At 50.7% G+C, this 17,662-nt stretch overlaps 1 protein-coding gene across 1 annotated transcript in view; it reads left to right on the top strand.

The window, feature by feature from the left end:
• DIP2C (DIP2 disco-interacting protein 2 homolog C (Drosophila)) overlaps positions 1-17,662 on the top strand; it is a 263,569-nt gene that overhangs the window by 185,749 nt on the left and 60,158 nt on the right. Inside the window, exons 25-31 of the mRNA XM_011942302.1 lie at positions 705-814; positions 2,107-2,187; positions 9,200-9,323; positions 9,891-10,012; positions 10,923-11,034; positions 11,116-11,225; positions 14,486-14,616. Coding sequence (XP_011797692.1) covers positions 705-814; positions 2,107-2,187; positions 9,200-9,323; positions 9,891-10,012; positions 10,923-11,034; positions 11,116-11,225; positions 14,486-14,616 — 790 coding nt within the window. The remainder of the gene's footprint in view (positions 1-704; positions 815-2,106; positions 2,188-9,199; positions 9,324-9,890; positions 10,013-10,922; positions 11,035-11,115; positions 11,226-14,485; positions 14,617-17,662) is intronic.

The raw sequence follows: 17,662 nt of genomic DNA, 5'->3' as shown, positions 1-17,662 counted from the left end.
ACCCCTTCCCTCCTTCCCACCCCTTCCCTTTTCCTCCTCCTTCCTCTCCCCTTTGCCCAGATGATAGTCACCTCATCACTCATGGTGAACTAAAAAGGAACTTGACTTTATGACAGCCCTTGGTTTATTCTTCCACACCTCACTGTGGGCCTGACAGAACCTAAGACCTTTTCAGTGTGTAAAACATACTGAGAAGTGACTCTGTATCCTGTCCTGTCCCGTCCACAGTGTCACCCTCAACTCCACGCCACGACATCCGTATGTGAAATGTCCACTGTCCACAATCAGATCTCAGGTGTGTGGACCCCAGAGAACTCGAACAGACGGGAGCCACAGGTCTCTGCAGTGAAACAAATCCTGGCTTTTAATTCTGTGTTTGTCTTCCGTCTTATTTTTTACAATCAAGGCTGTGAGTGCCGGCACCCGGGGCTCTCACACTAACTGGGAAGTCAGGCGTGGGCTTGGAGGGCCTCCACGGAGCTTCAGGGATGATAAAAACATCGTTTCTGAAGAACCCGACCAAGGCCTGTCACACTCCCCTTCACAATCCTTTGATTTCGTTGAATCCCTGTTCTTAGAAGGTTTATTCAAAGCCAGGTCTTTCCAGAAGTTTTCTGAGAGTAAGGTCTTTACCAAGGTGGGCAGTCAAGTCCTAAGGAATTTCTCTTTTGTTTTCTCATGGCAGTGTCTCTCTTTCTTTCCAGAAATCGGCCCCGCCTCTGTGATGGTGGGGAACCTCGTCTCTGGGAAGAGAATCGCACAGGCCAGCGGCAGAGACCTGGGTCAGATCGAAGATAACGACCAGGCCCGGAAGGTAGGAACTGGGTCCCCGACTCTCCCCGACCCTCCTTGACCCTCCCTGACCCTCCCCTGCCGTCCCCCACAGTCCCCAACCTTCCCTGACTTCCCGCGCTGGTGGTGGTCCACCACTGCCAATCTTCCTTTATTCCACCTGTCTTCTCCTGCGGGAGACCCTATAATTTCATAAGAAAAATGTGTTTATAGGAGGTACAAAGTTTCAAAAAATGTCACAGCGACGCAGAAGTGGGTGAGGGCTGTCCGATCCCACGACTGGCAGGACCGAGGCCAATGTCGGGCAGTCCTTGTCCGGCCCACGGTTCCCCGAACTCCTCCCTTGCCAGCCTCCCCACCAGCCCAGATTCAAAGCCCGCCCTGCCCACAGCAGCTTGCAGCCAAAGGCTTCTGTCCTGTGCTCTCTGGACTCGAAGAAGCAGTTCGAAACCCAGGTTTGGGGGCCAGGCCTCCTGACAGTGGCGTTAAAAGCCGTAGGAGAAGCTCCCGAGGCCCAGACTTGGCACAGTGCACCATGTGCACCCACGGTCCCCGCTAGAACCGTTTGGCCTTGACTGTGTACCGTGTATGTCCACAATCCCCATTAGAACTGTTCGGCCTTGAGAATGCTCAGGGCTCACCCAGAGGTCCTATTTCCCGCAGCCAACAGGTGTCCCCTTCTGTGTGGCCCATTAGGAAATGGGACAAAATCAGCCCCATGAAATGTTGATGAAAGGGATGAAGCTGTATCTGTGGTTTCTGTCCCTGACGTGAAATAAGGCTGCCCTTTGTACTGTGGAGCAGGTCAGTGGCACACATCTGGTTTGTGTAATTTGTGGCTTCATGCCATCAGGTGTTGCCATTCTAGAAACCTAAATCTATTAGAGCCTGCTTTTTCAAACCAGATAGATCTGATTCTCTCGTTGTAGCCACCGAAATCCACGTTGCATCTTCTGGAAGCCCCAGGGTTTCTGTGCAGGCTGCTCCTGCCTGTGAGGGAAATGGTTCCCATGCTTGGGCAGACTTTCAGACAACTTCACACCAGGGTGCAGCACCAGCCCTTTGCTTGTGCCTGACTCGGGCGCTGTGAATCTAAGCCCTGCAGGGACAAAGCTGTGGGCACTTGCTTGTCCTGTGGTCGTGTGTGACGGGGATTTTCCCAGCATGCATGTCTTCGACTCCGCGGAGAAGCACGCGGTTTTAAGACCCAAAGCACTCGGCCTCGATGGGTTTAGTATCCAGGCTGCCCCACCTCAGACCGCACAGCCCGATCCGACCGCACAGCCTGACCCTCACCCCTGTGCTCTGTTCCAGTTCCTGTTCCTCTCGGAGGTCCTGCAGTGGAGAGCACAGACCACCCCGGACCACGTCCTCTACACGCTACTCAACTGTCGGGTGAGGCGCAGGGCTGGCTTCCCTGGCTGCTGGCCTCAAGGGGCCCAGCCGGGCTCCTGGGAGCGCTCCTGCTTTCTTTCTGACTCAGTCCTTTCACTTCAGTCTTATGCGAATTCTTTTTATATTTTGCTCTTCTGACTAATGAGACTTTTGTACCTAGGGATTGCTTTTAAGCGTCACCATTTGTGCAGTTACTCACACCTACTTGTGTATCAGATATTTTAGCACCCTGTTTACAATATTTCTCCCCCAAAATGAGTAATGTATCTACCAGAGAGAAATCGCAAGTCTATGAGATATTTGCGTTTTTATTTTGATTACTAAACTAGTTTTTGTTTTGTTTTTTGAGACAGTCCTGCTCTGTTGCCCAGGCTGGAGTTGAGTGTCACAATCTCCACTCACTGCAAGCTCTACCTCCCTGGTTTAAGTGATTCTCATGCCTCAGCCGCCGAGTAGCTGGGACTACAGGCGCCCACCACCACATCTGGCTAATTTTTGTATTTTTAGGAGAGATGGGGTTTTGCTATGTTGGCCAGGCTGGTCTAGAACTCCTGGCCTTGAGTGATCCACCTGCCTCGGCCTCCCAAAGTGCTGAGATTACAGACATGAGTCACCACACCCAGCCCTAAACCACTTTTTTATACATCAGAAGTTATGTTTATTGCAGACTCAGGAATGAAAATCATTTCCACTTTGTAATTTAAGTTCCTGTTGACACTTGACATAAGAAAACCACACTCATCAAATACTGTTCCACAGTAGTACTTAAGAGTAAGGCATTAAGCTAATACTATTAACAGTAAAAATTAAATGCAGAAATCTTAATATGCTTGTAACTTCTTTTTGCCATGGACATAAAACTTGAAAACGGATGAAAAATGTAAGTCTTCTTGACGAGTATAGGCACTTTTGCAATTCTTCAAAAAGTCCTGGCTGCTTAGAATTGCTCAATTGAAAATCTTAGCGTGCGAAGCCGCGGATTGAAGAGAAAAGGAAATGCCAGCAGCATCACGAAATTATTCCCCGACTCTCTGGTTTGAGTTTCAGTTATCAGACCATTCTCTGCACGTGCTTTAGTTCATAGGAACACCCTCTCCTCCTCCTGTGCCAGAGAAGTACTCATCGTCTTGACATTGTCATGGCTGCTGAGTTGATCCCAGCAGTCGGTCGCTCACCATATCTGCTCAAGGCCGTTTCCCAGGAAGAACCTTTAAAACCAGGAAGGCCCGTTTCTGCCACCTCCTTCGGGCCCTCGTTCACTGGCACCGTGATGGAGCCACTGCCCTGCGCCGACAGCTCAGGCGTGGGGGCCGGAGACCTTGAGGACCAGAGTTGCTGTGGGTCCCTGTATCTGAAATGCCGCCTTCCGCTTTTCATCTTTCTGCACTGAGCCCTTCCTCAGCCTGTGAATATGGATGATGCCCCTTTGCTAACCCGATCTTCAGGTTCGCCAGCCTTGGGTGCTGTCTTGATTTCCTGCCCATCTCCGCTTGTCTGATTCTTTGTCCTCTCCAAGTAGTGTTTCTCCTGTAAACTGCTTGTGACTTCTCGTTCCTCGTTCCCTGTGGTCTTCACGGTTCTCTAGAGACTTCCAATGTCACCTCCAACGTGGTGACCTAAATCTGCAGCACTAACTCCAGCCTCCTTCGGCGCCTCAGATCCCTTCTGCTGCAAGTCCTCCTTCCCTCCCGATTTCCTCACAGGGGCGGCTACCCCTCCGCAAGCTGCAAGCAGAGTCAGCTCTGAGTCTCCCTGAATCCCTGCCCCGATGTTGCCTGACACGTTGCTCCCATGTGTGTGGGTTGCACGTGCGTCTGTGTCCAGTAATCTAGAGGTATTGACGGGCAGCTCAGGAAGTAGCAGAGACCTCCATATACGCAAAGATTCAGAAATGATCTGGTACGTTCGTGGGCAACATGTGCCATCAGGACGAGGAAAATAGAGTTGTTCCAGCTGTGCCTGATTTGGGGACGATCCCTCGGATTGTTTGCTGGGTGGTACCACAGTCCTGGGCTCGGCATCTGGTCTGTCTGGCCCTGTGGACAGCCCCGTGCCCCTGACCCCTGTGGTCACCTGCGTAGCTGGATGCTGGATCTTCTGGGAGAATGTGTTTCCTGGAAATGATTCAGGTTCTCTAAAACAGGCTTTATCAGGATCAACTGCAAATCCAATGGGGGTGAGATATAGGGATCAGAGCCATGAGTGATTTACCTTAGGACTGTGTGGAAGGCATGGCCTGAGGACGTCTTTTCCCTGGAGGTGTGGCCTGTTTCCAAGGCTTGCTGGACATAGAGGCAGGCACGCTTGAGCCTATCGCTTGTGTTATTTTCCGACAGGCATCAAATCAGGCCTATGTCCATTTCCCCTCTGCTGCCTCATATGTACGTTCAGAGATGCTTGGCCTGGACCGAGGCGGCAGCAGCATCTTCACGGCGCTCATAGTGTCATCCTCACCTAACTAGCTTCCCTGTTCAGCACCACCCAACAGAAACACAGTGCGCACCACTTACAGAATCACACATTTTCTAAAAGCAAGATTTTAAAAAGGAAGAAGAAACAGATGAAATTCATTCCAGTGATGGATCAGTCCACACTCCCTAAGTGTCTGTTCAGCGTGTACACCAGCCGCCCAGTCCGTTCAGCGTGTACACCAGCCGCCCAGCCGCTGTTTCCATCGAGGACGCGTGTTTCTGCTGATGATGAATTTGGCCCCGTCTTGCTGGCCGTGTAGTCACAAGCTCATTTCAAACGGTGGAGGCTCATGCCTGCAATCCCAACACTGGGAGGCGGAGGCGGGTGGATCACTTGAGGTCAGGAGTTTGAGACCAGCCTGGCCAACATGGTGAAACCCCGTCTCTACTAAAATACAAAAAAAAAAAAAAAAAAAGGCTGGGTGTCTTGGCACATACCTCTAGTCCCAGCTGCTTGGGAGGCTGAAGCACAAGAATCATTTGAACCCAGGAGGTGGACGTTGCAGTGAGCCAAGGTCGTGCCCCTGCACTCCAGCCTGGGCGACAGAGCAAGACTCTCAAAAAAAATAAAATAAAATGGTTGAATCAATGGGTTTGTAGCCAACTCTTTTGACCTTTTGTAACTTGTACCTTCTTTAGAATTTTAAAAATATAAATTTAGTTTGGCTTTTTATTTCTCAGTTTGTGTTTGTTTTTCAGTTATTTGATTTAATGTGAAACGTTAAAATGGTCCCAAGTTGACAGAAGCTGACACTGACTGTGTCTGCTTAGACATGGGCAGGCGCTTGGTTTCCCCGTGTGCCCCTTCGGTCACGCTGCCTCCCAGCGCTTCTTTGGGGGAAAAGCCAGCCCTCATGTCTCTGGCGAAATGATTTTACCTAGAACCTTCTTCTTAGCTGGTGGGTTTCAGGACGGAAACCCCAGTGAATGTTGATGAGGATGCCAGAGAATGATGACTGTTACCTGCGGTGAATGACTGTTGCTTTATGGGACACTCGCCGAGAATGCATCACGTTCTTAGCATCGAGTGTGCGGGAAGTGGAAAGTGCAAGCAAAGCCCGCGGCGTTTCTCCTGAGGGAGACGCTGCATTAGGATTCCTGGGGAGTGAGGCTGAGAACGGCGTCACGTGTGTGGAGTTGCCATGTGGTGTAGCCGTGTCCCGTTCAGCCACACGGGGTGGGGAAAGGCAGCGAGGAAGCAGGGAAACTGCTCAGCTGCTGTAGACGCCTGGGGCTGCCAGCCTGCAGCGTGAGCCAGGAGCGACTGTCCCTCCCCGCTAATGGCGGGGTCCAGTGTTTGCTCACCTCGTGCTTTCCGGGGAAGAAAGGCACCCACCTGGTGTCACCCGTGGCACGGCCCCGCCCGGCCATGGAGCGAGAGGTGCCTACTCACGTCTGACCGGCTGTGAAATTGTGTGCCTGTCTCCAGCACAGCACCATCTCAAGGGGCTTTTGAGGAACTTATTTTAAATCACCCTGCGAGCTGGCTTCGGGACCTAACACCCAAGAAGGGACGCCGTCCTCGTGGAGCGTGACTGGAAGCTTTGCTGTTTGTTTTTATGTCAGCCCTGAAAGGGGTCAACCAGCATTGAGAAAATGGCGTTTCACAAGGTCATCAAAGATAAAGGACAGCGCACAGCATACGCACGTTACACTTCATGTTTTCCAAGTACCCATAGGTGGGGATTTCTGTGCACCAGAATCAAAACGTTTTCGAAGACGCTCTTCGCTGCTGGCTGTGTCTCATCTGAGCCTCTCAAATCTCAGGACCAGAAAGTGGGCAAACCACAGGCTTTGTCATCTGACAGCAAAGCGGCTGTTTGATAGGGGATGGGCTTCAGCTCTCCAGAGACGGGGAAGAAGCTGTTCCACAAGCCGAACAAGCCAGACTGGGCGCTGCTGCTGCAGGCAGGCCTGGCATGAGAATGGGCAGTGCGGTGGCGGGGCCTCCCTCAGCGGGGCGGGGCCTCCCCAGCAGGGCGGGGCTTCCTCAGCGGGGCGGGGCTTCCTCAGCGGGGCGGGGCTCCCTCAGCGGGGCGGGGCTCCCTCAGCGGGGCGGGGCCTCCCCAGCAGGGCGGGGCTTCCTCAGCGGGGCGGGGCCTCCCCAGTGGGGCGGGGCCTGAGCCGATTCTGCCCGGGCTCTTCTCTGAGACCTGCGGCCCCGCCAGCCCCAGGCCCGGCCATGCTCACGGCGATGGGTGGTGTGCTGGTTTTCCTTGTTGGGAGACCTGCCCCTGGAGTCGGGGTGGATCTGAATGGGTCCCATCAGCGCCCAGCCTGGCCGTGCGGAGTGTCTCTGTCCTGGTGGGCTGGTTGTTGTGAACAGGTGGCAAGGAGCCCCCCAGAGTGAATGCTCAGAGGAACAGTCCAGTTTCAAAGGCCCCCAGATCTACCTTCTCAGCGGGATTGCCTGGACTCCAGCCCTGCCTGCCTTGTTGTCTTTGCCCCTCTCTGCCACCTTCTGCTCTTGGGCTCTTCCACTTTACATGAGTTTCTGTTTTCTTACTTTTTAGGTGTCCTCTAAGTGGGGAAATAATTGAGGAAAATGTGTGGGATGAGAAGGTTGAGTTCAGTGAAATGTAAGCTAACTCTCTCCTCCATGGAGGACACCAGCCAGTCAGCAGGAAGGATCTGAAGACCCACCGGGCAGTCACGTGGGCAGCCTCCCCGCAGCCCTGGCCCGGTGCAGAGGTCCTCAGGGAGAAGGCACTTTCCCCGCAGACCTGGCGGGGCTCATCGGCTGTCCTGTGGACGTTTTGGTAGAGGTCAGGGTCTGGCGTTCACATCTTGATGCTTCCTGAGACATTCTCTTCACTCCCACCTTGTCCCGCCCACGTTTCTGACCCGGGCCTTTCGAGCTGGGAGGCTGACGTGCTTTTCCCAGCATCGCCGCTGAGTAGCCCCAGACATTGTTCATTCATGCAGCGTCCTCTGCTGCACGAAATCGGCTCCCTGACAGCCTTCTCGGGCTGGCTACGCGCTCCGTGCTCCGTCCCCACACTCACGCATTCATCTTTGGAGCTGTAACTCACATAAGAATTCCTGGGCCGGGCACGGTGGCTCACGCCTGTAATCCTAGCACTCTGGGAGGCCAAGACGGGCAGATCATGAGGTCAGGAGATCAAGACCATGCTGGCCAACATGGTGAAGCCCTGTCTCTACTAAAAACACAAAAATGAGTTGGGCGCGGTGGTGGGCGCCTGTAGTTCCAGCTGCTCAGGAGGCTGAGGCAGGAGAACAGGAGAATCGCTTGAACCCAGGAGGCGGAGGTTGCAGTGAGCTGAGATTATGCCACTGCACTCCAGCCTGGCGACAGAGCAAGACCCCGTCTCCGAAAAAAAAAACAAAAAATTCCTGAGCCCAGGTGTTCAGTCACTCTTCGGCTCTGGAATCTTCCTGGCCCCGTGCACTGCAGTCCAGTTGCTACTGCTTGAGGGAAGATCCTCACTGTGTTAATAGCTGTGAGACAGAATCCGATCCCAAGAGGTTTTTAAATGACGTAGAAGCAGTCTTCACATCTGAGAATATTGCAGAGGAGCTAGAACTGTGAAGTGTGTCAGCAGGAGAAGCTTGTTTTGGTTAGTTACATGCTTATAATTTGCAATTTATTCACATTTTTCTTTATGGCTTAAATAGGCCAAGATGGGAAGATCACTTGTGGCCCCGAGTTTGAGACCAGCCTGGGCAACATAGGGAGGCTCCATCTCTATGAGAAAAAATTTTATAGAAATTAGCCAGGCATGCTGGTGGCACCTGTAGTCCCAGCTACTCAGGGAGCGGAGGCAGCAGAATCGCTTGAGCCCAGCAGGCCCAGGCTGCAGTGAGCAGTGATCATGCCGTGCACCCCAGCTTGGGAGACAGAGACCCTGTCTCAATAAATAAATAAATAGTGACTCCCACAGTCTTGCGATGTTGCTTAGTATATATCTTGCAATTCACCTTCCCTCACAGCCCTTTTGTAAGCTATTTTCCAGCCAAATGTGTTTTCTATTTATTTCTACATTAAAGTCTATGTGAAAATGCGTTTCACAGTTCTTTTCATTCCTTCAGGGTGTTTTTAACTGTTTGCTTTTGTTTTTCGCTTTCTGACTTCCTTGATTTTTGATGTGGTCTTTCTAAATTAAAATTTTTAATTAGTCTTAACTTCCAGTGTGCAGGCCCTTCCGGTGTACTAAGAATTCCCACTGCCCATGACAGTAACACAAGTCCCAGAATTGTTAGGGTTTTTTGTTCTGTTTTTTAATTGACGTAATCATTTTTCACAATATTTCTTGTTACCCTAAATATATCTAGATGCTTCTTTGGTCTGCACTCCTTACCTAGTTGGAAGAAAATGGGGTTGATCTCTAACGTGTATGTAGTTTTGGGGGAAGCTGAAAACATTCTAAAATTGACTGTCATGTTGGTTGCACAGGTCTGTGCTTGTTCTAAAAACCACTGACGTTCGCTTTGCGTCAGTGAGTCGTAGCACGCGTGCGCGCTCTCCGCAAGCTGCTCTGCTGAAGGAATCTTACGCACTTGTCCCTGTGATCGGCCCGCAGGGTGCGATCGCGAACTCGCTGACCTGCGTGCAGCTGCACAAGAGAGCCGAGAAGATCGCCGTGATGCTCATGGAGAGGGGCCACCTTCAGGACGGCGACCATGTGGCCTTGGTCTACCCCCCAGGTACGGGCGCAGGGCGGGCTTCCCCTGAGAGGTGGCCGCGGGTCAACCGCAGTGTGAGGAGGTCCCTTATACCTGCTGGTGCCTGAGCCGAGGGCGGCGTGATGGCCGGGAGTCTGTGCTGTATCCAGCTGCTTGCTAACTGGCCCCTTTGTGTCTGGCTGCAACCACTCACGGGCACCAGCCATATGTGCTACTGTTAGAGGCTTCAATAGAGTGATGTTTTCAAAGACTTTTATATCCAAATTTGCATTATTAGATACCTCAGGTAATTTACTTAATAGTACCTAAATCTTAACTAAAATTCACAGTTACAAAGGTGGGTAATTCCTAAGCAAAATGGTGTAAAATTAAACCTCCAAGCTACCTTGTCACCTCACATCTGAAAGGACGGGTAGATGACAGTGACCGCCAAAGCTGACAAAACCTGCCAGGATGACAGAGGCTGCGAGAAGTTCAGCTGCTTGTTCACCCGTTGAACTTGTCGCAGACTAGCATTTATGCTGACAGGGACAGTGGGCACTCAGTAGCGTGGTCTGCCTCAATAATGATGTTTTTCTCCTTGTGTAGGAATAGACCTGATAGCAGCATTTTATGGTTGCCTGTACGCAGGCTGTGTGCCCATAACCGTCCGTCCCCCGCACCCACAGAACATCGCGACAACATTGCCTACCGTCAAGATGATTGTAGAGGTAACATGCCTGGGAGTGTCGGGGCCTTCACTGCCTGGAGCTCTCAGAGCGCAGAGTCTGACATCTCCCAGGGCAGCTGCTGGCTGTGGGAGCCGGTGTGTGTCTGGAGTCAAATGGTCAGGACAGGACAGGGTCTCTACCTGCAGGGAGCCTACAGTCTAGGTCTAGAAGCAAGATCTAAAGGTGTGCATGGAGGCAGAGGCTGGGTGGTAGCCTCTGCAGTGTCTACCCTGGAGAAAATGGCTCCCAAGAGAGGGCATCGCCACCAGTCCTCGGGCTTCCCCACAAACCCAGCCTAGCAGACCGACCACGGGAAGAGGCAGGGCTTTTTCAGAAGCCCTCTTCTCAAGATGTAGAAGTTTCCTGCTCCTTTTTGAAAGTATAGATCTGTTTTTCTTCGTATACAGCTGGAGGAGTTTGAGAGGATTCAGCTATATTATCCCTGTTGAAGGAGGAACTACAGGGGAAAACAGTTTGGGCAGAGAATGCACCTGTCCCGCCCACACCTGAGTCCCTTTTAGCGTGGTGCTGGGACTCCCACAGTGGCCACTCCCGCTAGAAAGTATGCGCGACGTGTCTGGGTGTGTGTGGCGTTTCCAGGAGAACAGAGCTAATGCTGTGAGTGGTGAGCTCTTTTCTGCACGTGTCATGACGCTGACGCTGTGGGTGCGCTGGGCCCAGGAAGGGCAGACGCAGCAGCTGCAGGCCCCACCCCCAGCCCCTGTGCCTCCACAACCAGACTCCTAGCTCTGTTCTTCCTCAGCCAGCAGCAGGAAACAGTGGGCTCTCGGTAACCTCATCTGCCCGTTAAAGCGACATGGTTTTAGCGTGCATAGTGAGCAGGAGACCCGCGTGAAGCGAGCACGCTTTCATCTGGGTCCACGTTCATGGCTCCATTCTCTGATGCCAGGTGAGTCGCTCTGCCTGTCTGATGACGACACAGCTGATCTGTAAGTTGCTGCGGTCCAGGGAGGCGGCGGCGGCTGTAGACGTCAGGACGTGGCCCCTCATCCTGGACACAGGTCAGTGCTTTGGCTGGAGAAGGTGGTTTGCTCATGGCCTTGCTCAGGCTGGATCTGCTGATAAGCCGTGTTCCTCTCCAGATGATTTGCCAAAGAAGCGGCCTGCCCAGATCTGCAAACCTTGCAACCCAGACACCCTTGCGTATCTCGACTTCAGCGTGTCCACAACTGGGATGCTAGCTGGCGTAAAGGTGAGTGGGGCCGGCTGCGGGAGGCGACCACGGGAGGTGACCACAGAGCATGCTGGAGGTGGCAGGCTGCGTGCTGACTCTCAGCACCTCTCGTGTAGTCAGACTCTGAGATGTGGAAAGAGCTGTACATGCGTGTTTCATCACAGTATGACACGTATGACCATTTCCATCCTTAACCAGGCTGATTCTGTCCAAATGTCCCAAGTATGCTTTTATGTGAACGTGGTCTCAGTAGCCGACAGAAGAACTGAGTGTTTTTCTCTCATACTGGTTCTCAAATCCGAAGGCTCTGTGATAAATCTCTGCACACTGCACTTTCTAGCGTTTTACCCTGGGCTGTATTAGAAATCATCATGACCCTCTCATCTCAGACGCCGCCCTTGTCGAGGTGCCATGCAAACCCCCCCGCCCTTGGGGACTTCGCAGCCTTGCGCGCCCTCTGCCCCCGTCTGTGGGTCTGACTGGTGAGCTGGCTTTGCCTCGCACAGTTCTCACTCTCCATCCATCTCTGAGTAGAACTGAGGTGGAATACCAAAACAGCTACAATATGAAATAAAATAATTTTCAAAAGCTTTTGAAAAGAAATGTTTTCAGATCAAGATGATTTAGTTACTGTAGTCTGAAGTTAGCTGTGACCCTGCTACTGTCATAGCCAAAAGAGAAGCACCTGCTTCCAGCCGTACCATTTTCATGGCCCACTTACCATCTCAGCGTCTGGCGTGGAGTAGATCATCGGAACTCTCTTGGCTGCTTTTCTTTAGCTGGTGTCGATTCCTGTTTCTCTGCTGAAGTCCCGCGAAGGCCCCGCTGGCTCTGTGACCCCCAGCCAGGGTGATGGGAGCACCGTGTACCCTTTCTCTTACCCTCCATACACGGTTGTCCATGCACTCGTCTCTGAATTCCCCCTGGATCCTTAGGGCAGGGCCGTCTCTTACTCTTCTGTTCATCTCCAGCGCTTAACACAGTGCCTGATAACAAGCTCTCGATACTTTAGTATTTGCTGAGCTGAAGAACTCAATTCTCCACCTAGAAATAGTGCTTTGCACAGAGCAGCAGTTCAGGGCAGGCTTGCTCTCGTTGCTGAGCTGAGTGGGTGGGTAATTTTAGGAGGCAGGATTTTACTAACTCCTAATCCAGGGAGGCAGGGGTCTGGATGGATGTTTTATAAATTCAGTCTCATTTCTCCTTTAAACAAAAATTTGCCTTAAAAGCAAGCTAAAAGGAATTACTTACATTTTACATTCTATGATAATTCTACGTTCCCCTGTTTGAATATAGTAAGAAAGTTACAAAACCTCCTGGGCAGAACTTCCAGTAGTGGTGGAACATTTTACAGTGAGAGGACGCCCACCCCAAGTTCTCTCACCTCTTGCTGGAGTGATGAACGAATGACGGGGAGCCAGGCATTTGGATTTCCCCAGTTATTACAAGGCTCCATGCTGGTCCCTTTACAGCTTAGCTCTGGTGATGTTCTACTTCAGATCAACGTGGGACTTTTTTTTTTTTCTTTTTTTTTTTTGAGATGGAATCTTGCTCTGTCGCCCAGGCTGGAGTGCAGTGGCACGATCTTGGCTCACTGCAACCTCCACCCTCCTGGTTCAAGCGATTCTCCTGCCTCTGCTTCCTGAGTAGCTGGGACTACAGGCACATACCACCACCCCCGGCTCATTTTTTGTATGTTTAGTGGAGATGAGGTTTCACTGTGTTGGCCAGAATGTTCTCGATCTCCTGACCTTGTGATCGGCCCGCCTTGGCCTCCCAAAGTGCTGGGATTACAGGTGTGAGCCACCGCGCCCGGCCGTGACATGTTTTAAAACCACAAAAATCAGACTGTTTTATTTGCTGCTTTGGCTTCCTTTTTCCCGAGGTTTGGCTAGAGAGCTTCTGTGAGAAAATTGATCTTGTTAACGTATTTTATTGTATTTCAAAGTAATTGACATTACACACGGACTGTGGGGGACTATTACAGGGGTTAGGGAAGGGGAAGATGCGGAAGCTCTTCACTGTCTGGTCACGATGGGATGGTTGGATTTTGGCCACCATCTCCCTGCAGGATGGTGGAGGATGGTGAAGGGCGCTGGAGTGTAGGAGGACCTGAGCTCTAACTCCCAGCGCTAACTTATGTCCCAGGGAGCGAAATCTTTAACTTCTGTGATCGTTCACTTTCTGATCATTAAGATGGGTGAGCCACCCAGCGGGTCTCGCCGGCCACGTTCTGCACAGTAGAGGCTGTGTCCGTCCTGGAGATAGCCACGAACAAGGCGGGGCCTCGACCAGCAGAGGTGGCAGCGCGCCATGGTGCCTCCCCTACCTGTGGGACAGTGTGTTGGAGAGTGGATCACACGGGAACCACTTCCTGCAAGACTTGCTGTTCAAATGCACTCTTTGAATAGCTAGCGTCGCCAGGTCCTGGAGGACCAGCAGTTCTGCGTGAGGTTTACTCATTGAAAATGAGAACTCCAGTGAAGATACCAGCCACTCACATTCCCCAGACACAACACAGCCCCAGCTTGGTGACAGTCGTCCCCAGTCCTGAAAACAGCTTTGGGCGTTTGGGGCCAGTATCATTTGTTGTTTTCTGGGTTTTGTTCTCTAAAATGTATTGGAGAGACAGGGTCTCACCCTGCTGTCCGGGCTGGAGTGCAGTGGTAATCCGAGCTCACTGCAGCCTGCAACGCCTGGTCTCAAGTGACCGTCCCACCTGGGCCTCCCGAGGTGTTTTGATTACAGGTATGAGCCACTGCACCAGGCCAGCACACGTTTCCTGTGGCCCTTCTGTCTTAAAGATGTCTTGGGTGTCAGGCCCTGTGCGTTTAATGCGGCTTTATTGTCTTGTAGGTACCCTTGGGTATGAAGTCCCCTGCGTTCAGTGCTGCCCTGTTTTCCCACAGGCGTCTTAGGGTGTCAAGTCCGATGCGTTGAACGCAGCCCTGTTTTCCCACAGGCGTCTTAGGGCGTCAGGTCCGATGCATTTAATGCAGCCCTGTGTTCTCACTGGTGTCTTAGGGTGTCAAGTCCAATGCATTTAATGCAGCCTTTTTTCCCACAGGTGTCTTAGGGTGTCAGGTCCGATGCATTTAATGCAGCCCTGTTTTCCCACAGGCGTCTTAGGGTGTCAGGTCTGATGCATTTAATGCAGCCCTGTTTTCCCACAGGCGTCTTAGGGTGTCAGGTCCCATGCATTTCATGCAGCCCTGTTTTCCCACAGGCGTCTTAGGGTGTCAGGTCCGACGCGTTTAACGCAGGCTTGTGTTTTGCAGATGTCTCACGCAGCCACCAGTGCCTTCTGCCGTTCCATTAAGCTGCAGTGTGAACTTTACCCCTCTAGAGAAGTGGCCATCTGCCTGGACCCTTACTGTGGACTGGGATTTGTCCTCTGGTGCCTCTGCAGGTGAGATTCCTCTGTGTATCTTTACATTAAAAATAAAAAATCGTGCACCTTCCTCTCCAGACCTCAGACCCAGCCAGGCAGCCTAAGCACTGTCCCCGCACCCCAACGCCTGCCAGGGGATGCCTGGGCTGACCTGTCCCCTCTGCCTTTCCTGGTGGACTTGGCTCTGGGGGACAGAGCAGTGCCTGGGGTGATTTTGACTTTCTGCAGCAGTGGAGGAACATTTCAGAGAACTGTCTGTTGAGGACCTTTATTTCTGACAATCGGAAGACTCCCAGGCTCCAGGCTTGGTTCTTACGCATATAAAGCCTGGCGATGGTGCTGGGCCTGGGTTCTCGCTGGGCCAGCAGGCATTGCAGGCTCTTACCTCCCACCGGCTTCACCCCAGCTGTTACTGCAGGGCTCAGGCTGGGCAGGCCCAGAGGTGAGTCCGCGAGGGCTGAGCGTTCTCCGGGGTGCGGCACGCTACCCAGCAGCCGGCTCGGAGCCTGGCCCACTGCAGGTACTTGGCAAGTATTTATGGGATAAATGAAGGACCAGCAAAACAAATGGATGTTTCTTGGCTTTTTTGTCTGATTATGCATACATGTTCATTGTAGAAATTTTAGAAAATACAAAGTAATATAAGGAATAAAAGAAAGCCATCAACAATCATACTACCTGATAAAGGGTATTACCGGTAAAATCCACTCTTAGCATTGGACGTATAGTTTTTCAGAGTTCATTTTCCAGTGGAGCATTTTCAAACATGTAAGCATAGGGCATGTTCAGTAATAAACACCCGTGACCATCATCCGGCTTCACGTGTCAGCATTTTAGTGGTTTTGTATTATCCGCCTGCTTTCCCCCTTTTTTTTTAAAATGGGTATTTTAAAGCTAACACAAACATAAAAATAATTTCACTCATAAATCATCTTTACACATTTTATGAATAAATAGACATTAATATATTTATAAAACTGAGATGCTACAGTATGAAATTGGTTATGATTTTCTTTATAGTGGATCTTTTTTCTTTCTTTTCTTTTTGTTTTCGAGACGGTCTTGCTCTGTCGCCCAGGCTGGAGTGCAGGGCCACAATCTCAGCTCACTGCAGCCTCTGTCTCCTGGGTTCAAGCAGTTCTCATGTCTCAGCCTCCTGAGTAGCTGAGATTACAGGCACCTGCTACCACGCCTAGCTAATTTTTGTATTTTTAATAGAGATGGGGTTTCACCATGTTGGCCAGTCTGGTCTCGAACTCCTGACCTCAAATGATCTGCCTGCCTCGCCCTCGTGAGCCACTGCACCCAGTCAGATGCTTTCCTCCTGTCAGCACTCTTCTGGAACAAATATTTTTAATGTATTACTAATATTTAATAGTATTAAGTTGGATTAAAATGTAATCTTGTATTTTTGAAAAATACCGATATTCTAATTAGGACAATTCAGCTTTTTGAGAAAGCAGATAAAAGTGAATAAATGAAATATTTAATGATTTTTGCCTCAGTCCAAAATGCAATAACATTGTAAATTTTTTTTTCATGGGAAATCGCTCAGAACATGGCCTTAGCTACACATGCCAAGCGGAAGGGCAGGGGCCTGTTCCGAACAACCGCCCTCGTAGGGGGACCGAATTTCGTTTGGCAAAGTACACCAGTCAAACTGAAGCCAGCCGGGGGAAGCCGCCGGCCTGCAGGCTCACCGTGCCTGGCTCCCCGCGGAAACCAGAGACGGTGTTTGTGGCAGGGAAAGTAAGTTTTCCATGTGAACCCACGATAACAATAGACTCGTTAAGGGATTGTTCAGGTTGCCGTGAACTTTAACAGGCATCTTTCCTGCAAAATATTAATAACTCAGAAGTCACAAGATCACAGTATTCTGTTGATGGCCCTTGCAACAGTAAATATAGCCATAAACCTTTCCATTAAAAAAAATTCTCTATAGAAACAGATCCCAATGGACTTACTTTAAAAAACAAAAAAAATTACTTGGATCCTAGATGCACAATGACTAATACAGAAGTTAAAAATAATAATGGCTTCCCTTTCCCATGCAGTTCAGCAGTTCTGGGAAGAGAATCAGGCAGAAGAGGCCCTGGGGGTGTAAAATTTGAGGCCTCATCTTCGGGCTGTGATCCTAAGATAGCGCAGCAGGGTGGGGAGGGCATCTTGGTCGGGGGCAGCCGCACAGGGTGCCCAAGCCCAGGTCGGAGGAGGGGGTGTCCTGGCATGGGCTGTGGGAGCCAGGCAGGGTGCAGTGTGGGGAAGTCAGCTTGTTCCAGGAATCAACAGCAGCAGAGGGAGAATCAGCTTCGTGTGGGGGATTAGAAATAAATGATGGGACGTTCCAAATGGGCGATTTCGTTGTATAAACATTGAGTTTGCTTACACAGACCTGGCTGGTACAGCCTGACACACCCAGTCCGCAGTCCTGTGCAGCGTGTTAGTGCAGCGTGTTAGTGCAGTGAATGCTGCAGGCAGTGGTAATGCAATGGTAAGTATTCGTGTATCTAGACATATTTAAACACAGAAAAGGTACAGTAAAAAGATGGTATAGAAGGTTAAAAAAAAAAAAAAAAAAAAGCTGTGTAGGGCATTTCCCATGACTGGAGCTGGCAGGAGTGGAGGTTGCCCAGGTGAGTCGGCGAGTTGGTGAGTTGGTGAGTAAGTGGCACCTAGATGTGAGGCCAGGACATAACTGCGCACTATTGTGGCCTCTGTAAATACCAGACACTTCGGCTATACCAAGTTTATCAAATATGTTTTTAGTTCTTCAATAATAAATTAACCTTAGCTTACTGTAACTTTTTAACCTTAACAACGTTTTAATTTTTTAAACTTTTTGACTCATCTATAAAAACACTTAGCTTAAAACACAAACATACAACTATACAAAAATAATTTATCTTCTTACTCTATAAGCTGCTTTCTATTAAATTTTTAAAAACATTTTATGCTTTTGTTAAAAACTAATAGACATACACATCAGCCTAGGCCTCTACAACATACATGCACACACACATACACAGCTTCCTAGGCCTCCACAACACGCGCATGCGCGCGCGCG

This window comes from Colobus angolensis, unplaced genomic scaffold (genome assembly GCF_000951035.1).
Source record: "Colobus angolensis palliatus isolate OR3802 unplaced genomic scaffold, Cang.pa_1.0 Scaffold209, whole genome shotgun sequence".
NCBI classification, from domain to species: Eukaryota; Metazoa; Chordata; class Mammalia; order Primates; family Cercopithecidae; genus Colobus; species Colobus angolensis.
Note: the sequence above shows the minus strand (reverse complement) of the source record. Positions and strands in the feature narration are given on the sequence as shown.